At 43.5% G+C, this 25,080-nt stretch overlaps 1 protein-coding gene across 1 annotated transcript in view; it reads left to right on the top strand.

Annotated features, from left to right (window-relative positions):
• The window catches only part of LOC311139946 (protein spire homolog 1-like), a gene marked incomplete at its 5' end in the record, with an annotated part of 46,348 nt that overhangs the window by 6,144 nt on the left and 15,124 nt on the right, over window positions 1-25,080 (top strand). Inside the window, 5 exons of the mRNA XM_084174943.1 lie at window positions 13,720-13,956; window positions 15,115-15,240; window positions 23,967-24,041; window positions 24,291-24,455; window positions 24,617-24,703. Coding sequence (XP_084031069.1) covers window positions 13,720-13,956; window positions 15,115-15,240; window positions 23,967-24,041; window positions 24,291-24,455; window positions 24,617-24,703 — 690 coding nt within the window. The remainder of the gene's footprint in view (window positions 1-13,719; window positions 13,957-15,114; window positions 15,241-23,966; window positions 24,042-24,290; window positions 24,456-24,616; window positions 24,704-25,080) is intronic.

Consider the following 25,080-nt stretch of genomic DNA (forward strand, 5'->3'; position numbering starts at 1 on the left):
GTTGCCATGGCAACTGCAGTCAGCAGCCCAGGGGTGGTTCATGTGAGAGACCTACATGCATACAGTATCTCATAACATATAGCCACAGATTAAATCAATAAAACAGATAAAGGGGGAAAACACTGCAGGTTCAGTAAGAATGTTCAGGCTGTATCTGAGGTGTTAACCTGTTAACCATGTTAAAACTGACACCTCAAATGCTGTTTCCTCTGCAGACGTTGTCATATTGGATTATAGACACAAATACAGTGGGGAAAATAAGTATTTAGTCAGTCACCAATTGTGCAAGTTCTCCCACTTAAAAAGATTAGAGAGGCCTGTAATTTTCATCATAGGTACACGTCAACTATGACAGACAAATTGAGGAAAAAAAATCCAGAAAATCACATTGTAGGATTTTTAATGAATTTATTTGCGAATTATGGTGGAAAATAAGTATTTGGTCACCTACAAACAAGCAAGATTTCTGGCTCTCACAGACCTGTAACTTCTTCTTTAAGAGGCTCCTCTGGAAGACATACAAGACCACTGATAATCTCCCTCGATCTGGGGCTCCACGCAAGATCTCACCCCGTGGGGTCAAAATGATCACAAGAACGGTGAGCAAAAATCCCAGAACCACACAGGGGGACCTAGTGAATGACCTGCAGAGAGCTGGGACCAAAGTAACAAAGCCTACCATCAGTAACACACTACGCCGCCAGGGACTCAAATCCTGCAGTGCCAGACGTGTCCCCCTGCTTAAGCCAGTACATGTCCAGGCCCGTCTGAAGTTTGCTAGAGTGCATTTGGATGATCCAGAAGAGGATTGGGAGAATGTCATATGGTCAGATGAAACCAAAATAGAACTTTTTGGTAAAAACTCAACTCGTCTTGTTTGGAGGACAAAGAATGCTGAGTTGCATCCAAAGAACACCATACCTACTGTGAAGCATGGGGGTGGAAACATCATGCTTTGGGGCTGTTCTTCTGCAAAGGGACCAGGACGACTGATCCGTGTAAAGGAAAGAATGAATGGGGCCATGTATCGTGAGATTTTGAGTGAAAACCTCCTTCCATCAGCAAGGGCATTGAAGATGAAACGTGGCTGGGTCTTTCAGCATGACAATGATCCCAAACACACCGCCCGGGCAACGAAGGAGTGGCTTCGTAAGAAGCATTTCAAGGTCCTGGAGTGGCCTAGCCAGTCTCCAGATCTCAACCCCATAGAAAATCTTTGGAGGGAGTTGAAAGTCCGTGTTGCCCAGCGACAGCCCCACAACATCACTGCTCTAGAGGAGATCTGCATGGAGGAATGGGCCAAAATACCAGCAACAGTGTGTGAAAACCTTGTGAAGACTTACAGAAAACATTTGACCTGTGTCATTGCCAACAAAGGGTATATAACAAAGTATTGAGAAACTTTTGTTATTGACCAAATACTTATTTTCCACCATAATTTGCAAATAAATTCATAAAAAATCCTACAATGTGATTTTCTGGATTTTTATTTCTCATTTTGTCTGTCATAGTTGACATGTACCTCTGATGAAAATTACAGGCCTCTCTCATCTTTTTAAGTGGGAGAACTTGCACAATTGGTGGCTCACTAAATACTTTTTTTCCCCACTGTACATCTGTCCTTCAGATACAGTGTACGGAAACATTCTGAGTGAACCCGCAGCATGGTTTTAAAATGTAATTGACCTGCAATTGATTGAATTGAGGCCTCAGTTTTAGATACAGTAAAGGTTTAGCATGAACAATACATGCTTCTCTTTTGACATGAAATGGTGTGCTGGTTGGACCAGTTGTTAACATCTTAGAGTTCATCATGTTTGCATAAGCCCTTCTGAGCCACAAATAGTTTCACATCGATTTCATAACCAAGACAATGTATTTTAAGTTGCTTCGCTTTAGTCATATATTCCCTGTTGTTGACAACTTTCCTCTTTCTCTCCACAGGTAAATCAATCCCAGCCACATCAACAGAGGTGAGTGGCATGTTTCTGACTTCCTTGTTTCTGGGAAGATGTCTGTAATAATATGAATGAGAGATGGACCGACAGTGTTCCAATGGAATTATATCTGGCGTAACTGGGCCGGCAACAGTCACAATGGTGGATGGATACAATCTGTACAAGCATAGGGCGTGTTAATCCTGTTTGATGACATGTCTGACACGCAACCTGCTGCCAGGGGCATTGTGGTGGTGGTTTTACTAGTACTTTACCATACTGTCTGTGCACACCTCATTCACAACATCTAGCTCAGAGGTTAGTCTAGAGCGAATGGATATGACCACACCTACACTATGTGTAACATGGGACTGTCATTGACAGTGAGGAAATTTCATATACAGTAGCAGTCATTCACTAAAACAAGAAAATCTGAACAAATATGTATCATAACACCTATAACAAAATCTTATCGGTAGTGTTGAAAGAGTCTATTTGGAGCTCAGTGATAGATAGACCTACACTACAGACTCTCTAAGCTCTTAGCTGGTCTGACTGACTGGGCTGGCGAAATTAATGTCACCATGCGAACTCTCCCCTTTGATGTTGACTCTGGGTGACAGTTAAAGAGCTAATTAGAGCGCTATATTGTAGTTTACCTTCCCAGCAACCTCTTCTCAGCCTCTTCATCCAGCTGATATGGTGATGGGAATAGTTCAATTCAATTCAATAGAACTTTATTTATCCTCTCAGGGGCAAACAACAGTGCTGTTCAAGTAGTCTCGCACACAGCCTGGGGAGGAGTGTACTGCTCAAGAGTAGCAATAGCTATTGTTCTCTGTGTATCAGGTGATGTGGCTAGCTAGCGTATGTGTGTGTTAGTACGTCATCATCATTACCACCAGGCTAGTAGTATTAGAGCACATGATATGAGGAATTTATGAAGGTTACATTTGTTTTGACATCAATTAAACTATTTACCATCAATGTCCTAAATGACTGCAGCTTACTCTGTGTCTTGCATGTATTCAGGTTAAATATATTGTTGAGCTCCTGATGCAGACCAATAATCTGTCTTCAGTGGGGTGGAACTTTGGGAGTCCTGGAGTAGTGTGGGATTGCCTGCTAATGGATCTCTGGTAGCAGATGGAGAGAGAATAGAACACACACACACTGAGACTCTCTCTCTGTCACTCGCTTTCTGAAACTGTGAGAAAGAAGCTGCAGTGAAACTGCATCAACAAAATCCCTGCTAAGCTGCTTTACAGCAGAGTTGGGTTATCCTTGTGTAGTCAGTCAGTGTGTGTGTGATGTGTTGTGTGAGAGCCTGGCTGAGGAAAAGAAAGTACTGGAAAGTTCCACTCCAACACCCTCTTCTGACTGCCACCATATCACTGCAGATCCAGCAACGTCTTATTACATTACAGCTTCGGTGTGGGTGTGGGTGTGTTTGTGGGTGTGTTTGTGGGTGTGCGTGGATGCGTGCGTGTGTGGACAATTTAGTTCAGAAACATTGGTCGTGATTGGATCACATCATTTCCCAACACTGTCACTGATGTGATTCAATCTCTACAATGCTGCTGCCCGACACTGAACTATATGAACCCTGTGTTGTTGTGGCACAATTTACTACCATGAAGACAGACAGACAGAGACAGCTGAGCCACTTTCCCTTGGTCCAGACACCGAGAGTGATATGGAGGTAGAAACACATAAATGTAGCAGATGATAAGTAGCAATCCCACAGTGCTATGACGTCACCCTCCATGAGAACTAAAATAATGTTGCTCACAAGCCAACTAAAATCATGATTTTGGCTAGCTAGCAGATAGCACGCTGCTTTGGGTGTAGGTTAGTGTTAGTCATGGGTTCGCTTCCCTGGTATGCAGTACAGGGAATGCCTAGTCTTCTTGGTAACACTGCTGTTGACGCCTCCAGAGTTGGTAAACTTTTCTGGTCTCATGTTGTTGCTACTCTCTTACTGCTGCTTACTGCTGGGTTATGTTTCATACTTCCATTATGTCCCAGGCAGGCAGGTCCTCTCCTCTCTGTTAGAGTTCAACTGTTCAGGGATGGTGATTTTTAAGAGGAAGCCTTTGAAGTTTGGAGGAGGAGGATTAAGGTAGTTAACCTAGTAATGACTAGTCAGACAGCATGGTGTTTTAATATAAACAAGAACTCTATTGGAAATAGTCTGGCTGGACTGATTAACTACACGATCAAAGGAAAAGCTGTCTTCTCTGGTCAGCTGCTGAATAGTGTAATTCAATATTTTGTCAGAAAAATTATGAACATTCCCATTCATTCCATCTTGAAAATTGTTTGATGGGTTTAGTTTAATGTGTGTTAAAGTTGGTGTGTGTGCACGCCGGGGGATCAGGGGGTGTGTCGGCTGAACCCTCAGGCGGAGCTGAACATCAGTCATATGACTCAGAGGTCCTGGGTTGAGCACAACGTCTCTCGTCTTGACAAATCACTGCTTTGGCTCTAAAGCAAGGCCCTCTACTTTAACTATAAACTCTGTTATGAAATGATCATGAAAACTATTCTAAAACCCTTATCTGATGATATTAAAGAACAACAAAGGGTTTCCTGCCTTCTTTCCTCTGCTATCAATCCCTTCTCTTTTTTGTTGTTGATATATTTAGTCATTCAGTTTTTTTTCCCAGTTTTCGTATTTCATATTTCAAGTTATTACACATTTCATGATTTACAATTTCAGATTGCTTGATACAGTTACATGTACATACATTTAGATCGGTCAGAGGGTCAGGTACGTTCAAGGTCATGGACATTTTGACATTGTTCAAAGGCAGTGCTTCTCACTCCTGGTCCCGGGGACCCAAAGGGGTGCACATTCCTACTACCTACCCCCTATACACCCAACCCCAATGAGAAGCTAGATGGGTCCCCATTTCCAGGACCAAGAAACACAGCTCAAAGGTATATGGACAGGTATGGTAGCAGATTCTCAGCGGGGCCAAGCCAGCCACACAAAATGGAGGCAAATCAGATATTTTAAAAGAAATAATAACAACAAAAGCAACATCAATCTGTTGTTGACTGCCTCAAACCAAGTTCAGACATTAGCAGTGAAGTCAATGATGTATTGAATAGATTGATTCCTTGCCTTGCAAAGGAGATACTTAGTCAGTTGCACAACTGAATACATTCAACCGAAATGTGTCTTCCGCATTTAACCCAACCCCTCTGAATCAGAGAAGTGCAGGGGGCTGCCTTAATCAACGTCATCGGCACCGGGGGAGCAGTTGTTGTTGGGGGTTATCTGCCTTGCTCAAGGGCAGAACGGCAGATTTTCCCACCTTGCCGGCTCGAGGATTCGCACCAGCGACCTTTCGGTTACTGGCTCAATGCTCTTGCAGTTCTCTATCCAATGACAACCCTATAAGACGATGACATTGTGAGAGATGGAGGCAGGTCTTCTGATGTGGTTCAAAGGCTCCATTGTTAAGGCAGCCCCCTCCATGTGAGGTTGTGTACTTTTTATTAAATCTTATTTCAGAAAGTCTGGAAGATGGCCCTCCCAGATTTCTCTCCCTAAGGAATTGGGTTAAAACTACAGTAATTAAGAGGAGAGGAGAGGAGAGGAGAGGAGAGGAGAGGACAGGAGAGGAGAGGAGAGCTAACTAGATTACATAATCCCAACAGAAATCAGTCAAGGTAGCAGTTCAGTTCAGAGCTCTGCTGCTGGCTGGCTGTTTTTTCTGTGTTTGACGTCACCTTTAGTGTTTCTGTTTCTGTCTTTACAAAAGTAGTGCACTACATAGGGAATAGAGTGCTATTTGGGACACACCCTACTGTCTCTCAGTAGGGTGTGTCAACAGGAGGCCACCCCTTATGTAGCCTTTCTCAGAAACATTTACACAAATAAAGGTGGACAAATAACACACATGAATCAGTTATAGGTGTTGAAGTATTTTTACAATGGATCACATGATGTGATGATGGAAAGCTTTAGTATTGCTGTTGATACACTACATGGCCAAAAGTATGTGAACACCCCTTCAAATGAGTGGATTCGGTTAATTTAGCCACACCCGTTGTTGACAGGTGTATAAAATCGAGCACACAGCCATGCAATCTCCATAGACAAACATTGGCAGTAGAATGGCCCGTACTGAAGAGTTCAGTGACTTTCAACGTGGCATCCAACGTGGCATTGTCATAGGATGCCACCTTTCCAACAAGTCAGTTCATCAAATTGGTGCCCTGTTCAACTGTAAGTGCTGTTATTGTGAAGTGGAAATGTCTAGGAGCAACAACGGCTCAGACGTGAAGTGGTAGGCCACACAAGCTCACAGAACAGAAAAATCCTCGGTTGCAACACACACTACCGAGTTCCAAACTGCCTCTGGAAGCAACATCAGCACAATAACTGTTCGTGGGGAGCTTCATGAAATGGGTTTCCATGGCCGAGCAGCCACACACAAGCCTAAGATCACCATGCGCAATGCCAAGCTCCATATTAATGCCCATGATTTTAGAATGAGAGGTTCGACGAGCACATACCTTTGGTGTCCACATACTTTTGGCAATGTAGTGTATTTCTTGGAACCCAGAACCCAATATTGTGTGTGCTGGCTAGGTACTATATTACATTTTTTGTAACATTCTATAAGGAGAGACTTCTGTTGATGGTATGTAAAAACCACTCAGACCAGAAACGCATGGTCTGACAGTGGCTTCCTGTTAGGTTGCTGCCAGCTACAGGACTTCATGTTTACTGGGGCTGCTGTGCAGTATGACATATTTCCTGTGACAGGACTAATGAGGAGGTATAATTGCAAATCCTTCATTCCCCACATTATTATTTTCTCCAATCGTTTAATTCTCTAAAACCTTTTAGCGCTGATTCAAATAATAATCTGTAATTAATCTGTAGCTCAATTGGTAGAGCATGGCGCTTGTAACGCCAGGGTAGTGGGTTCGATCCCCAGGACCACCCATACGTAAAAATGTATGCACACATGACTGTAAGTCGCTTTGGATAAAAGTGTCTGCTAAATGGCATATTATATTATATTATATTATATTATAATTGATTAGCACACTAATAGTAAATATCTGGCCCTGCATCAGAGTACCATGTAGGCTAGTACACTTGGTCAGCGTCTGAAATGACACACTATTCTCTGTAGTGCACAAGTCTCTACCACGCTCTGGCAAAAAGTAGTGCCCACTGTGCCCTACATAGGGATTGGAAGTAGGGTGCCATTTCATATTTGCACTTGGTCACACATATCTACACACACCCTTGTAGTGTAGGACTAGGATTGCAAAGCTAGTAAACTACCGGAAATTTACCAAAGTTACCGGAATCTTTGGTATCTTGTCTTTGGTATATCTTCGGTACCAAAGTTACCAGTTTGACTCCATAATATTTACAACAATGACATATTGACATAGTAAACTAAATAAAAGTGTAAAAAAATATATATAAAGGATATTTCATGCTGAAACCCTTATATTAAACACCAATGGTATTCACTAAGTTGATGGTTTATATGTTTTACGGCTTTGTCATTCTATTTTTAAAAAATCTTCAAATAATTGTATTTGATTATTTTATATATTTCACATGTGATACATATGATACTTGAGTAACTTTTTTTCTTACTTTAGTTAATTGTATTTTTGATAAATTTTGTAGCAAATATTTTCTTACTTTAAAAAAAAATCTGCATTGTTGGTTAAGGGCTTGTACGTAAGCATTTCACGGTAAGGTCTACACCTGTTGTATTCGGCGCAAGTGACAAATAAAATGTAATTTAATTTGATAAGGCCACACAGAGGGCCAGATAAAATTACAGATGGCTGTGATAATCTGAAGTACCCACTATCTGAATGGCCACTAGATGTCTTGTGATAGATTACATAAAATCCTTGAAAGTTACCAATATTCTGGTATTTTACTGCGAAACTTTGAAAGTTTCCAGTAATATACCCTCCAGTGGAGGCTGCTGAGGGGTGAACGGCTCATAATAATGGCCGGAACGGAGCAAATGGAATGGCATCAAACACCTGGAAACCATGTGTTTGATGTACACTACCAGTCAAAGGTTTGGACACACCTACTCATTCAAGGGTTTTTCTGAATTGTATCAATTTTTTACATTGTAGAATAATAGTCAAGACATCAAAACTATGAAATAACACATATGGAATCATGTAGTAAACAAAAAAGTGTTAAACAAATCAAAATATATTTTAAATAGCCACCCTTTGTCTTGATGACAGCTTTGCACACTCTTGGCATTCTCTCAACCAGCATCATGAGGTAGTCACCTGGAATGCATTTCAATTAACAGGTGTGCCTTCTTAAAAGTTACTTTGTGGAATAACTTTCCTTCTTAATGCATTTGAGCCAATCAGTTGTGTTGTGACAAGGTATGGGGGGTCCATATTATGTCCATATTATGGCAAGAACAGCTCAAATAAGCAAAGAGAAAAGACAGTCCATCATTACTTTAAGACATGAAGGTCAGTCAATATGGAACATTTCAAGAACTTTGAAAGTTTCTTTAAGTGCAGTCGCAAAAACCATCAAGCGCTATGATGAAACTGGCTCTCATGAGGACCGCCACAGGAATGGAAGACCCAGAGTCACCTCTGCTGCAGAGGATAAGTTAATTAGAGTTACCAGCCTCAGAAATTGCAGCCCAAATAAATGCTTCACAGAGTTCAAGTAACAGACACATCTCAACATCAACTGTTCAGAGGAGACTGTGTGAATCAGGCCTTCATGGTCGATTACTGCAAAGAAACCACTACTAAATTACACCAATAAGAAGAAGAGACTTGCTTGGGCCAAGAAACATGAGCAATGGACATTAGACCGGTGGAAATGTGTCCTTTGGTCTGGAGTCCAAATTGGAGATTTCTGATTCCAACCGCCGTGTCTTTGTGAGACGTGGTGTGGGTGAACGGATGATCTCTGCATGTGTATTTCCCACCGTAAAGCATGAAGGAGGGGGTGTGAGGGTGTGGGGGTGCTTTGCTGGTGACACTGTCTGTGATTTATTTAGAATTCAAGGCACACTTAACCAGCATGGCTACCACAGCATTCTGCAACGATACGCCATCCCATCTGGTTTGGGTTTAGTGGGACTATCATTTGTTTTTCAACAGGACAATGACCCAACACACCTCCAGGCTGCGTAAGGGCTATTTTAACAAGAAGGAGAGTGATGGAGTGCTGCATCAGATGACTTGGCCTCCACAATCCCCCGACCTCAACCCAATTGAGATGGTTTGGGATGAGTCGGACCGCAGAGTGAAGGAAAAGCAGCCAACAAGTGCTCAGCATATGCGGGAACTCCTTCAAGACTGTTGGAAAAGCATTCCAGGTGAAGTTGGTTGAGAGAATGCCAAGAGTGTGCAAAGCTGTCATCAAGGCAAAGGGTGGCTATTTGAAGAATCTCAAATTGAAAATATATTTTGATTTGTTTAACACTTTTTTGGTTACTACATGATTCCATATGTGTTATTTCATAGTTTTGATGTCTTCACTATTATTCTACAATGTAGAAAATAGTAAAAATAAAGAAAAACCCTTGAATGAGTAGGTGTGTCCAAACTTTTGACTGGTACTGTATTTGATACCATTCAACTGATTCCACTCCAGTCATTACCACGAGCCCCTTCTCCCCAATTAAGGTGCCACCAACCTTCTGTGATACCCTCCTTTTGCAACCCTATGTAGGACTCCTTCCCAGCTTTCCTTGTTGTGAGTGAACCTTAGTGACCTATCATAGCCTTCTGAGAGAGGGCAGTGGAACTGTAAGCCTTAGGTCATGTCCCAAATAACATCATATTTAGGGCACTACATAGGAAATAGGGTACCATTTGAGATGCAAACTTTACTCTCAGAGGCCAGTGGAGCAGAGACAAGCTGAGAACAACCTATCAGGAGGAGAGTGTTTTTACAGCCTCACTCACCTGTCAGACCCCTGGGCTTGATATGGGAAGACAAGGTTAAATGTTCCTCTCCCAACTGGAGTGGCTTATTAGGCCTTCAGTTATTACATCATTTGTTAATTGTTTATACCTGAGGTGTTGTACTCCGAAATGTGATCTTGAATGTATTAAGACCCACTGACATAACCACTCCATGGTTTAATGATTTATATTGTTGTTTTTAAATGACCATTTTCTTTATTTTATTTCACTTAGTCCTGCATGTTGGAGCTCGAAGACTAAGATTTTCACTGTACCCTGCAATCACACCTGCAACCTTTACAACCCTGTGACTATTAAACACTCTGAATCTGAATCTGAAGACAACTTGACACCTTGACACAATATGTTAGTTTCTTCATACATGGGTAAACTGAAGCCAGACATTATGACAGTGGGTTATGTCAAATAAAAAAAACACTGTCCCATAGAAATCATTGTAGCCCTCCTCAGGAATCAAAAGTAAGAGATGGAATAGGATTTGTCCCTGATTGTAAACCATATTAGTGTCTTTGTATGAGGCTGAATGATGCTGAGCCAGCAGTCTTATGACTATGGAAGATGGAAGATGAGTATTTGTGGTTGTTGATGCACAAGTGTGGCCATGTTGACATAACTGCTAGCCTCACACAGTCACATTGCTACTGAAAAGGTACTTATTTCATATAGGCCTAGCAGATTACTTATTAACACATCTTAAAATCAATTAAATTATCAATTTCTGTTTAAAATGTATAATGAAGTATCTATTCAATTCTAGTCACAATCATTGGTATTCATTCACCTTCAGATTGTGTAAAGGAAACAGGTTGAGCCCATTGCAGAGGTCTAGGCAGAGGCTTGAGGGAGAAAGTCTCCATGGTCAAAAAAGGTCTTAAAGGGGCAGTCCAGTTAAAAACGTGATTTCCTGTTTTTTTAATGATATTTCCACACAGGTCGAAATAACACTCTGAAATTGTGAAAATGATCATAATGCCCTTTTTGTGTAAGAGCATTTCAAGGGCCAAAAGAGGGTCAGGGAAATAAATGATTAAAAATATATATAATTTGGAGTTCTTTTCATTAAAAAAGCACACACGGTGATATAAATGACATACAGTGATGATTTGAAATTAAATTACAAAGACTGCATGGGGGCTTTAATGACAGAAAGCTGCACAGAGGCATCTTAACACACAGTGGTTCTATCAATCTGGACTATTTAAAACCTCTAACCTTGGTAGGGTGTGGTACGTTAAGATATTCATGTTGACCTCAGCAGGGTGTGGTACTGGTATGGTATTTACAGGGAAAGGCTGGATTGTGTGTAAAGAAAACATGCATTCGTGTGACAGAACCATTCCCTGCCCCGTGATCAGCTCTCTCGCTCTCTCTCTCTCTGTCTCTCTCTCTCTCTCTCTCTCTCTCTGTCTCTGTCTCTGTCTCTGTCTCTCTCTGTCTCTCTCTGCTCTCTCTCTCTCTCTCTCTCTCTCTCTCTCTCTCTCTCTCTCTCTCTCTCTCTCTCTCTCTCTCTCTCTCTCTCTCTCTCTCTCTCTCTCTCTCTCTCTCTCTCTCTCTGTCTCTTCTCTCTCTCTCTCTCTTTTGCTCTCTTTCTCTCGTCACCTCCGTGACAGCCATATGAGGAACACAGGCAGTCTGTTTGATGTTGTTTTACCTGCTCATGGCTGCGCTTCACTGCACAGTTAAAATCCCCACTCTCTTGACACCCATTCCTTCCTCCTTCCTCCCCATTCCTTCCTCCTTCCATTCCTTCACTTAGTTTAGTCACAAGTCTGTGAAGAAAGGAGAGTGTGATGTATCATTGGAACAGTCATGTTTGTGTTAGCTCTCCTCTTGACTGAGGGAATAAATAGCACTTATTGCAGTTAAAACCACCCTGTCTCCTACCTACTTAAATATGCTATAGCTATCAATTAAAAAGCTGCTCAAATCAGGGGTTTGTCTATGTAGAGCTGGAATCAATCAAATCTGCACAGAATGTTTATGCATCTACCTACAATTTAGGCTACCTCCCATGCATACGTATTTTTCTGAAAACTGGAAGGATTTAACTGTGAGTCATTATAGTCCATGTTCTAGAAGTTTCCCTACATGTTTATTAGGTGCATCATTCTTCTGAGGGATTCTTCTCAGTGTTCTGATTACTTTGTTATGTCTTCACTCTTCAGGCTGAATGCAATGCTTGGTTCATACCTTGACCTTTGACTAGCAAGGAACAATAACAGCAGAACCTGAATATCAAACACCTCAACAATAGAGGCTTGAAATTCCACATGCCTTACCTTGGCTTGCCTAGTGTCAGTTGGGCCTTTCACAGCTAGGTTCACTTTGGTTTGTTCTACAATGCTGTCTGGATGAAAGCTGCTTAGACAAGAGTTTATAGGCAGACTTTTGTATTTTGTATTTGAGAGTGACTGGTCCCATAGCACAGGGGAGAGATGGTGTTGTTGTGTGTCTCTGGCTGGGAGTGTAACATCAGAGAGTGGAGAGTGAGGTGGGGTGTAACATCAGAGAGTGGAGAGTGAGGTGGGGTGTAACATCAGAGAGTGGAGAGTGAGGTGGGGTGTAACATCAGAGGGGAGGTAGGGAAGAGCAGGCCAGTGTGGGGTGCAGCAGGACAAAGAGGTCTTATCCTCATCAGGGTGCATAGGTTCCCAGGTTCCCACTGAGCCAGGGTAGTGTTCTGTAGTGTTGTGTTCTAGAGGAGTTCAGGACAGATCCACTCACATGACTCCTCCTGGATGACTATTGATCTGAACAGGGTCCTGTGACCTTGCCCATTAAGTGTGATCTACAAAGACACACCGAACCCCTCCCTCTTTTCGCTTACTTTCTTGCTCTCTTTTTTTCTCTCTTCGTTTCTCTCACTTCATTTTCTTTCCTTCTCTCTCCCTCCCTATTTCTATCTATCTTTATTCCCTCTCCCTCCATCCCTTTTACTCTCTCCTCCCCTCCCTCCATCCCCCCTTCTCTTCACTTTCTCTATCTCTCCTTCTCTCTCTCTCTTTCTCTCTCCCCCTCTTTCTCTTTATCTCTCTCTCCTTTCCCACTGTTTATCAGCAGCATTCAGGTTTGCAGTGTAATCCGGTGTGATTTCTCAGTCAGTCTTTTGTCTCGGGCTTGGCACGCTAGACCAGCTCTGGCCTCATTCTCCATGATCTGCCATTCAGAGGCCAGATTCACCTGATTTAACAAAGGGAAGCCACTTTACTGCATTCACTGGGACTGCTAACATCTTTCTCACACACCTACTAGATTTGGACTTAAGCATAAAACAATACAGATATTCTCGATTAATACATGTATGCATAAGATTTAAATCACTCCGCTGAAGCTCCTGAATATTTGTTGTTTTCATCTTCAATATATAATGCGTATGGTATCTATATGTGTCTTTGTGTCATTATAATGGCCAGTATCCTATGCTGGCTCAGTCACGTTATTACTGACTAATCTGTTAAGGTCTGCCTTGCTTTTAAAGGTTGGGCCGTTCTCTTGAATGAAAGGGTAATGTGTTTGTGTAGCACATGCTACAGCTGAAAGCATGGGACAGTCTTGTGCAGGGGCATGAAAGGAGATGATATATATATTACATAACTGGGAACTAAGACACAAACCCATATTTATTGTTTTTTTCCAGGACATTAACAGCTGAATAACACAAATCAAGGCAAATTATTCAAAATCCCTTGATTCAAAACATGAAGGCATTGTTGTTTTGGCATGATTCTTGGATGCCAATGATGAACGTATATGGATGGCAATATAATGATACCCAGTGTGTGTTGTTGCTTGTGTCCTTCAGGTGATTGAGTCTCTGGGCATCATGATCTACAAGGCGTTGGACTACGGTCTGAAGGAGAGCGAGGAGCGGGAGCTGAGCCCACCCCTGGAGCAGCTCATAGACCTCATGACCAACATGGGCGAGGCCGAGAGAGACGCCTGCCCTGATGAAGGTTACGAGGCCACTGAGGAAGAGGAGGAGGCCGAAGACGACCCCATCAACATCTGTAACGTCCGTGGCTACAGGGACATCCTCAGGGTAGGCAGCTGTTGATTGGGGGGAGGGTGGTGGTTGATGATTAAAAGCCAAAATGTCACTACAAAATGGTGGTGATCAGGAAAGGTTATGGTACTGGAGCCTGCAGTTGTTGTATAAGTCTTTCCTCCAGTAGTGATGAGAGTATCATCTATACTAGATCCACCTAGCATGTCCAGTAGTGATGAGGGAACAGACATCTATACTAGATCCACCCAGTGAGTCCTTAGATGCCCCAATGGTGTTTAGATAACCATAGTCTTCAGCCTCCCATCCGACCCGGCCCGATGAGGTCAGACATGACAGTGGTGAAATAATGATTCTAGAGCTAGGGCCCAGGGGATGGAACCAGGTCTCCATAGAGACTGCTAGCAAGGTTATCTGAGGCTGTGGACATCTGATCTGCCTGGGTGACAGTGTCGCTGTTGTCTCGTCAGCCCTACTGGCCAATGGCTAGATGTCTCCTCTAATAACTGTCATCCTCTCTACCCTCCTGTCGTCTCTCTCTCTCTGTCTGATGTTAACTACAGAACCTTACTCTGAGGGACTGCCTGCCTCTCTCTCTCTCTCTGTCTGATGTTAACTATGGAGCCTTACTCTGAGGGACTTCCTGCCTGCCTCTCTCTCTCTCTCTCTCTCTCTCTCTTACTGCCTTCTAGATGTTTCACAAGATTTCAGATGTATGTTCCTGTGTGATTTGCAATCAGAGATCTCCTCCTATATCAGCATGACTCTATTAAAAATAAGTGGGTCAGGGAATATTGAGATTATGATGCTACTGGGAAAAGACTCCCTAATACCTCATTCTCAATTTCTGCTCCAGGCTTCCTCCTCTCTACACAGCAGCACCATTTATCAGACAGAAATGTTGTCAATTCAGGGAATTTACTTTGTGGGCAAGATTGCAGATGAGACAGCCAACCATTTTCTGTTAGAATTTGAGGAGCTATATGGGATGGGAAATGCAGTGGACTACTGGTGCCAAGATCATGCCAAGAGCACCTTCTGTTCATCTCAGAGAAACAAGGACATACAGTATTTTGTCATCTGCTGTCACAAGGATATGTTCTGTCATCTGCTGAATGACCATATTTACAGTATCTACAATGTTTTACTTACAGTACTACTTCTCTCTCCCTGTCTGTCTGTGTCTGTGTGTAGATGTGTGTGTCCCACCTCCCCAGCCCTGGCGACGCCCCCAGCCACTACCAGGCTGTGTGCCGTGCTCTCTATGCTGAGACCAGGGAGCTGCGCTCCTTCCTGGAGAAGATCAAGAGTGCCAAAGAGGTGAGGCTACACATCAATGCGTGACCAACTGGGTTCAAACCCCCTGTCTCCTGTGTGCAACAAGACTGTGTTAGTCCACTGAGCTAAAGGCTAGGAATTAGCTTGGGCAGGTAAAGAAAGTCTTCAGGTCTCAGGAAAGGTTACTCATCATGTGAGCATGGTTCACTAACCCACCTCCATTTACCAATGCTCACAACACACTACACAGTACTTGACTGCATAGGCCCTCAGCTTGCTTACATATTGGTTCTGTTCCATTGTCCATACTAGCATAATACTTAGCATGTACAGTGAGGGAAAATTTTATTTGATCCCCTGCTGATTTAGTACATTTGCCCACTGACAAAGAAATCATCAGTCTATAATTTTAATGTCAGGTTTATTTGAACAGTGAGAGACAGAATAAAACAAAAAAATCCAGAAAAACGCATGTCAAAAATGTTATAAATTGATTTGCATTTTAATGAGGGAAATAAATATTTGACCCCCTCTCAATCAGAAAGATTTCTGGCTCCCAGGTGTCTTTTATACAGGTAACGAGCTGAGATTAGGAGCACACTCTTAAAGGGAGTGCTCCTAATCTCAGTTTGTTACCTGTATAAAAGACACCTGTCCACAGAAGCAATCAATCAATCAGATTCCAAACTCTCCACCATGGCCAAGACCAAAGAGCTCTCCAAGGATGTCAGGGACAAGATTGTAGACCTACACAAGGCTGGAATGGGCTACAAGACCATCACCAAGCAGCTTGGTGAGAAGGTGACAACAGTTGGTGCGATTATTTGCAAATGGAAGAAACACAAAATAACTGTCAATCTCCCTCGGCCTGGGGCTCCATGCAAGATCTCACCTCATGGAGTTGCAATGATCATGAGAACGGTGAGGAATCAGCCCAGAACTACATGGGAGCATCTTGTCAATGATCTCAAGGCAGCTGGGACCATAGTCACCAAGAAAACAATTGGTAACACACTACGCCGGGAAGGACTGAAATCCTGCAGCGCCCGCTAGGTCCCCCTGCTCAAGAAAGCACATATATAGGCCCGTCTGAAGTTTGCCAATGAACATCTGAATGATTCAGAGGAGAACTGGGTGAAAGTGTTGTGGTCAGATGAGACCAAAATTGAGCTCTTTGGCATCAACTCAACTTGCCGTGTTTGGAGGAGGAGGAATGCTGCCTATGACCCCAAGAACACCATCCCCACCGTCAAACATGGAGGTGGAAACATTATGCTTTGGGGGTGTTTTTCTGCTAAGGGGACAGGACAACTTCACCGCATCAAAGGGACAATGGACGGGGCTATGTACCGTCAAATCTTGGGTGAGAACATCCTTCCCTCAGCCAGGGCATTGAAAATGGGTCGTGGATGGGTATTCCAGCATGACAATGACCCAAAACACACGGCCAAGGCAACAAAGGAGTGGCTCAAGAAGAAGCACATTAAGGTCCTGGAGTGGCCTAGCCAGTCTCCAGACCTTAATCCCATAGAAAATCTGTGGAGGGAGCTGAAGGTTCGAGTTGCCAAACGTCAGCCTCGAAACCTTAATGACTTGGAGAAGATCTGCAAAGAGGAGTGGGACAAAATCCCTCCTGAGATGTGTGGAAACCTGGTGGCCAACTACAAGAAACGTCTGACCTCTGTGATTGCCAACAAAGGTTTTGCCACCAAGTACTAAGTAATGTTTTGCAGGGGGGTCAAATACTTATTTCCCTCATTAAAATGGAAATCAATTGATAACATTTTTAACATGCGTTTTTCTGGATTATTTTGTTGTTATTCTGTCTCTCACTGTTCAAATAAACCTACCATTACAATTATAGACTGATCATGTCTTTGTCAGTGGGCAAACGTACAAAATCAGCAGGGGATCAAATACTTTTTTCCCTCACTGTATACCCAATACATTGCTTAATCCTATGTGGTATGCTAACCTGTGTGGATATTTGAACAGCTCAGCTCTGTTTCTGGGGCCTGATTGACATCTCATTCTCAGGCTCCGCTGCACATAGGACCACTAAAGGGTGAATCTGAATGGTCATTGACATTCACCACTAGACAACCTTGCACTGTAAATCAGACAGACATGTAGACCTGGGACATATATTCAGAGGTCGTATGACTGGAGAAACATTACTTCAGGAGATTAAGAAACATGCCATTAACATGTTTCACACGCTTCAGAGAACTGATCAACATGGCACACTACATACAGACATGTCCTGTAATGGATCCTACTGTACATCAGCCTGGAGTCGGGTGTGTGTGTGTTACAGAGGAGAAGGAATGCAGGTTACTCTGTGTGTGTGTGTGTGTTGTGGTGAAACTGTCTATTACTCTGCTAAAATCAAGGAATTCGATTAAAAAAAGAACACACACTACACAACATAACCAGTGTGTTGGCATGGATACCTGGATTTACGTTGTACTGTAGTGCTAGAGACACAGCTGTTGTTTGTAAAACATATCCACAGCAGGGAGTCAGGATGAGAATCAGGCAGCAGTGTTGTTATCTGCCACTGTGCCTCGCACCGAGCCACACGCATTTAGCATCTCATATTTCATGACCTCTATCCGTGTCTGCCACAGGTCATCACAGTGATGTTTACTGTGGGCTAGAATGTAATAGGGATAGACAATGGAGCGGATCTGGGACTGAGAGACCGGAACAACAGTGCGTGTGTGTGTGTGTGTGTGTGTATAGACATGCTATCCCACCCCAACATATGACAGGTTAAAGTAAGCCAGTAAGGAGCATTGATGGGAGTGATCTGTCTACCTCAGGGGAAGCTGCTTGGGAGTAGCTGCAGGTTTTGTTGTCAAATATTCTGCTCAGTCTTTCACCTGGCTGGGGAGCAGAGTCCACTTCTGTCTGTACAGTTCTGTAGTACAGTATTATAGGGCTTAGTTCTGTGGTGGTACAGATGTAGGATCTTAATTTGATCACCTTGTTGCAGGAGAACTTCTGAAGTTTGTAATTTCCACTTTGAAATATCAGACTTTTTACATTTTTATCAACCCCTACAAAAATGTCCATTCATTATAATCCACATAATAATTCACATTTCCTGTTGCTGCAAGATTATTTTCCTGCTGTAGCAAACTGGCTCAAATTAAGATCCTAAATCTGTACATAGGTAACTCCCACTGGCTCAAATTAAGATCCTAAATCTGTAAATAGGTAACTCCATAATGTTGTAGTGAACATGTCTGCATACCTAAAGGCTTAGTTTAATGTCCCTATTAGTCCCACAATGCACTGCTGTCTGCCACAGGGTCACATGTGCTGTATTGTATTTGTCACATGCGCTGAATGCAACAGGTGTAGACCTTACCGTGAAATGCTTACTTACAAGCCCTTAATCAACAATGCAGTTTTAAGAAAATATTTACTAAAGTAAAAATAAAAAGTAACACAATAATAACAATAACATGGCTATATACAGGGGGTACGGGTACCGAGTCTATGTGCGGGGGTACAGGTTAGTTGAGGTAATTTGTACATGTAGGTAGGGGTAAAGTGACTATGCATAGATAATAAACAGCGAGTAGCAGCAGTGTAAAAACAAAGGGGGGGGGGGTCAATGTAAATAGTCCAGGTGGCCATTTGATTAATTGTTCAGCAGTATTATGGTTTGGGGGTAGAAGCTGTTAAGGTGTCTTTTGGACCTAGACTTGCCATGCGGTAGCAGAGAGAACAGTCTATGACTTGGGTGACTGGAGTTTGGGCCTTCCTTTGACACCGCCTAGTATTTAGGTCCTGGATGGCAGGAAGCTTGGCCCCAGTGATGTACTGGGCTATAGCTCTTCCTATTGCTCAACATAGATATAGAGAATTACAGTCAGTGCGTTTAGAGTCACAGACACAGAAAATACATGTACATAAACCCCCCCCCCCCCCGTCCCCCCGTCTCAGTTGTCATATATAACCTGTGAACCCCAGAAATGTGCACCATTGAGGTCATATAAATCTTTCTGCAGGGTTTTCTATAGGAAAAATCTATGTGCTCAGCTTTTGGAATTGTCCCCATGAACCACAGACCGGGTGCTACTCCCCAGGGACCCATCCAGCCAAGCAGCACCCCCTCCACAGTAGTACGTCTGAAAGGAGCGAAGGAATTGGACAGTTATATAATTCGCTGTTACAAAAGAGAGTGGAGAGTCTTATTATGAGGAGAGGGTAAGAAGCTTAACTATGAAGAAGGGGAGGAAGGTGTCAAGCTCTGTGGTTCAGGGGGCTACAGACAGTAGATCCAGTTTAGTTAGCCTAACTGGTGTATGCAACCAGATGTGGATAGGCCAGGGTGTTGTCTAGTCTACTGTATGTGGAGGCAGAGACCTAGGGCTATAGCAGTAGGGATGGGGTGGGACTAAGGATCTGCTGAACAGTGCAATCTCTGTTCAAGATGCTTGGTTCTTCAATGTGGGACAAGGTTATGCTTGTGTGTGTGTGTGTGTGTGTGTGTGTGTGTGTGTGTGTGTGTGTGTGTGTGTCCGTCCGTGCGTGCGTGCATGTGCGTGAGTGTGGACATGCATTTCTGTGTGTGTGTGTGTGTGTGTGTGTGTGTGTGTGTGTGTGTGTCCGTGTGTGTCCGTGCGTGCGTGCGTGCATGTGCGTGAGTGTGGACATGCATTTCTGTGTCTGTGTGTGTGTGTCTCTCTGTCTGTGTGATACCAGGAGGAGTAAGATGAGCTTTCGGCCCAGCATCATTCCCCTCCCCCACTTGTCCTCCTCTGTCTGGCAGCGAGGCAGAGACATGTTGTCCCACAGGGGATCTAGCTAGCTAACTGCAGCTACAGGACAGCAGGCAGAGAGAGAGACCCTTTCTTTCATAACAAAGAGCTCTATAACAGGACAGAAAGACACTATTAAAAGCATAGTTGTAGGTGAATCACCGAAGCCACTTCTGTTCCTATTTGCTCAGGGTTAACTACTATAAATTACGGAAGGAAAATTAAAGGCTGGAATTAATGACTGCTTCATTAAGGATTTGGTAATTGCCCTAATTAGTTATGTGAACATTTTTTGGTTTGCTATAAACAAACACACATACACCTAGGCTAATGTTATTTGAAATACATGAGCATGATACTACTACTACTACTACTACTACTACTACTACTACTACTACTACTACTACTACTACTACTGCAGTCTGTCATTATAACACTGTGTACACAGTTAGCAACCTACTATTGAAATGGAAATGTTTGGCTTTGATGTGATTTGAGATGGTATTGGTCATACAAATGAGTGTTAAATCCAACATCATCTCACCCTGAGCTCCTCTGCTCAGAAATGATGTCCTTTTTAAAATGTTTGTCAACAATCATGTTGTTATTCACAAACCATGGTAAAGGTTTCTGGATTATGTTATTACATGGACTCCCGAGTGGCGCAGCGGTCAAAGGCACTGCATCTCAGTGCTAGAGGCGTCACTACAAACCCTGGTTTGATTCCAGGCTGTGTCACAATCCGGCCATGATTGGGAGTCCAGGTTTGGCGGGGGTAGGCCGTCATTGTAAATAAGAATTTGTTCTTAACTGACTTGCCTAGTTAAATAAAGGTAAAAAAATTAAATAAACATGAAAAGGGAATATGGTAGAGAACTGTTAATGGTAGAGAAGGTAGACACCTTAGATGTGTGAGTTATGGCTCTTTATATCCAGTGAGAGGAGAGGCCCTATAGTAAATCTCCTGTGAGGGGCTGTAGCAGAGAGACTCCCATGATTGCTCTATCAAACAGCGGTGGGATGTAGGGTGACACCCACTCTCTCACCACAAATAACAGGGAGAGGGGACAGGAGGAGGAGGAGAGAGGAGGAGGAGGCTTTCCAGTCTGCTGCAGAACAGATCCCTCAGTGTCCTGTCCTCTAATGAACTCCTAAATCAGGAGGAGAAGGGAGGCAGGCTGCTCACTGCTTCGTTGGTTGCATCCCAATTCTCTCGAAGTGCATTTGCTCACATTTAAAAGCAGTGGATTAGTGTTAGCATGGGCTAGCTAAGGGAGTTCCCACACTGTATTTCATACAGTCATCTTGACCATGGCTAAAAGCTGTCATCTCTGCTATGCATACATTGGCAGGACCATGCTATGTTCCTTATGGCTACACTGAGGATTTTCAATCACTGATGATTTTCAATCACTGATGAAAATGGACTGGGCATGTGTGTGGTGGGAATGTGTTAGCGTACCATTGTGATGCTAGTTGATAGGGACTTGGCAGGTTGTCAGGCTGTGAAGGCTCTCGTTAACTGTCATTGATAATCAAATAGGTATTGATTTGTGGGTATGACTGATAGCGGGGCTAGCTGCCTGTCCTAATGCTGCGGTAGTCAAGGAACTTGATTAACATCTAATTTCAACATGAAAGGATGAAATCTGTGGCTTTGAGGTCAGTTACTTAGTTAAAGGTCCAATGCCATTTTTATCTCAACATCAAATTATTTCTGGGTAACAATTAAGTACCTTACTGTGATTGTTTTCAATAAAAATGGTCAAAAAGAAACAAAAATAGCTTCTTAGCAAAGAGCAAGATTTTGGGCTAGGACTGGGAGTGGTCTGAGTGTGGAGGGGAAAACTAGCTGTTATTGGCAGAGAGGTTTGGAACTCTCTTTCTTATTGGCCTATTAACTAATTTACCACCTGGTGATGTCACCAGGCAGGCCAAAACTCCATCACACAAAAACAGACAGAAATTTCAGGCATTAAAAAGGGCATTACAATAAAAGGGCATTATCATCATTTTCACAATTTCACAGTATTATTCTGAACTCATAGTGTGGAAATATACACTGCTCAAAAAAATAAAGGGAACACTTAAACAACACAATGTAACTCCAAGTCAATCACACTTCTGTGAAATCAAACTGTCCACTTAGGAAGCAACACTGATTGACAATACATTTCACATGCTGTTGTGCAAATGGTGGAAATTATAGGCAATTAGCAAGACACCCCCAATAAAGGACTGGTTTTGCAGGTGGTGACCACAGACCACTTCTCAGTTCCTATGCTTCCTGGCTGATGTTTTGGTCACTTTTGAATGCTGCCGGTGCTTTCACTCTAGTGGTAGCATGAGACGGAGTCTACAACCCACACAAGTGGCTCAGGTAGTGCAGCTCATCCAGGATGGCACATCAATGCGAGCTGTGGCAAGAAGGTTTGCTGTGTCTGTCAGCGTAGTGTCCAGAGCATGGAGGCGCTACCAGGAGACAGGCCAGTACATCAGGAGACGTGGAGGAGGCCGTAGGAGGGCAACAACCCAGCAGCAGGACTGCTACCTCCGCCTTTGTGCAAGGAGGAGCAGGAGGAGCACTGCCAGAGCCCTGCAAAATGACCTCCAGCAGGCCACAAATGTGCACGTGTCTGCTCAAACGGTCAGAAACAGACTCCATGAGGGTGGTATGAGGGCCCGACGTCCACAGGTGGGGGTTGTGCTTACAGCCCAACACCGTGCAGGACGTTTGGCATTTGCCAGAGAACACCAAGATTGGCAAATTCGCCACTGGCGCCCTGTGCTCTTCACAGATGAAAGCAGGTTCACACTGAGCACATGTGACAGACGTGACAGAGTCTGGAGACGCCGTGGAGAACGTTCTGCTGCCTGCAACATCCTCCAGCATGACCAGTTTGGCGGTGGGTCAGTCATGGTGTGAGGTGGCATTTCTTTGGGGGGCCGCACAGCCCTCCATGTGCTCGCCAGAGGTAGCCTGACTGCCATTAGGTACCGAGATGAGATCCTCAGACCCCTTGTGAGACCATATGCTGGTGCGGTTGGCCCTGGGTTCCTCCTAATGCAAGACAATGCTAGACCTCATGTGGCTGGAGTGTGTCAGCAGTTCCTGCAAGAGGAAGGCATTGATGCTATGGACTGGCCCGCCCGTTCCCCAGACCTGAATCCAATTGAGCACATCTGGAACATCATGTCTCGCTCCATCCACCAACGCCACGTTGCACCACAGACTGTCCAGGAGTTTGCGGATGCTTTAGTCCAGGTCTGGGAGGAGATCCCTCAGGAGACCATCCGCACCTCATCAGGAGCATGCCCAGGCGTTGTAGGGAGGTCATACAGGCACGTGGAGGCCACACAAACTACTGAGCCTCATTTTGACTTGTTTTAAGGACATTACCTCAAAGTTGGATCAGCCTGTAGTGTGGTTTTCCACTTTAATTTTGAGGGTGACTCCAAATCCAGACCTCCATGGGTTGATACATTTGATTTCCATTGATAATTTTTGTGTGATTTTGTTGTCAGCACATTCAACTATGTAAAGAAAAAAGTATTTAATAAGATTATTTCATTCATTCAGATCTAGGATGTGTTATTTTAGTGTTCCCTTTATTTTTTTGAGCAATGTATATAAAACACACAAAACGTTTTCGACTACACTGGGCCTTTAAGCTCACATTAAGCTCTGAGTGCTCATCTATTTCTCTCTCTGATCCCCCTACCTCTCTCTCTCTCTCTCTCTCTCTCTCTCTCTCTCTCTCTCTCTCTCTCTCTCTCTCTCTCTCTCTCTCTCTCTCTCTCTCTCTCTCTCTCTCTCTCTCTCTCTCTCTCTATCTATCTATCTATCTCTTTCTCTCACTCTCTCTCTGTCTTTCTCTATCTATCTATCTATCTCTTTCTCTCACTCTCTCTCTGTCTTTCTCTCTCTCTCTCTCTGTCTTTCTCCCTCTCTCTCTCTCTCTCTCTCTCTCTCTCTCTATCTCTCTATGGTAGAATCTTCGGAAGATGGGTGGCGAGCCGTCTGAGGGTCCCAGCAGAGACCTAAATGAGCTCCAGAATGCAGACTGGGTAGGTGACCAGCTCCTTAATAGCCTCACACAGCCCCTTTTATCTGGCAACACCCTTCTCTGACACCCTTATGTGACACCCTTAGGACAAGTTTCCCAGACCCATATTAAACCTACTCTTGGACTAGCATGTTTTGTAGCCCAGGAGTATCTAGGCTTCATCTGGGTCTGGGAAATTGGCCCTATAAGTGTTAAGTCATTGGATGAGTACTGTGTTGCTATATGATTCCTGTCCCCCTGCATCCCCCAGGCTAAGTTCTGGATGCAGGTGATGGGAGACCTGCGTAACGGGGTGAAGCTGAAGAAGGTCCAGGAGCGCCAGTACAACCCTCTGGCCATCGAGTTTCAGCTCACGCCCTATGAGATGCTCATGGATGACATCCGCTCCAAACGCTACAAACTACGCAAGGTCATGGTAAGACTGTCAGGTGTCTTAAAAGCATGGTTTGTTGTCATGTTTGAAGCAGTTACTGTAATTAAGCAGAGATATGTAGTTATGCTGTCTCTTAATCTCTCTCTGTCTGTCTGTGTGTGTGTGTGTGTGTGTGTGTGTGTGTGTGTCCCTTGCACCTCCAGGTAAACAACGACATCCCACCAAGGTTGAAGAAGAGCGCCCATGAGGTCATCCTAGACTTCATCCGGTCCAGACCTCCTCTCAACCCTGTGAGTGCACAGCCTATAGAAACAACAGATATACTTTACATCAACTAGCAACCTCTTTGGTGTTGGAATGGTGGTGGGCTGAACCATAGAGATACAACTCTGTTCTATCTCTATGGGCACTCTGTTCTATCTCTTTGGGCTGAACAGAGTACCATAGAATGAAATAAGAAGACAACTATTAGCTATGTATGTAAAGTATATCTCTTATCTAAATGGGCTGTACAGTCATAGGGTTTAGAGAGGAGAACATGGGGAATTTTCTCTCTTTCTAATCCTGTTAATGTACAGTACTGTATAGTACATGTACTATATACTATATGATAGTACATTCTATGGTACCTGCCTCACATTCCTCTCATTCTGGTGTCTTCTAGTCT

This window comes from Coregonus lavaretus (assembly GCF_964263955.1).
Source record: "Coregonus lavaretus genome assembly, chromosome: 13".
Taxonomy (NCBI): domain Eukaryota; kingdom Metazoa; phylum Chordata; class Actinopteri; order Salmoniformes; family Salmonidae; genus Coregonus; species Coregonus lavaretus.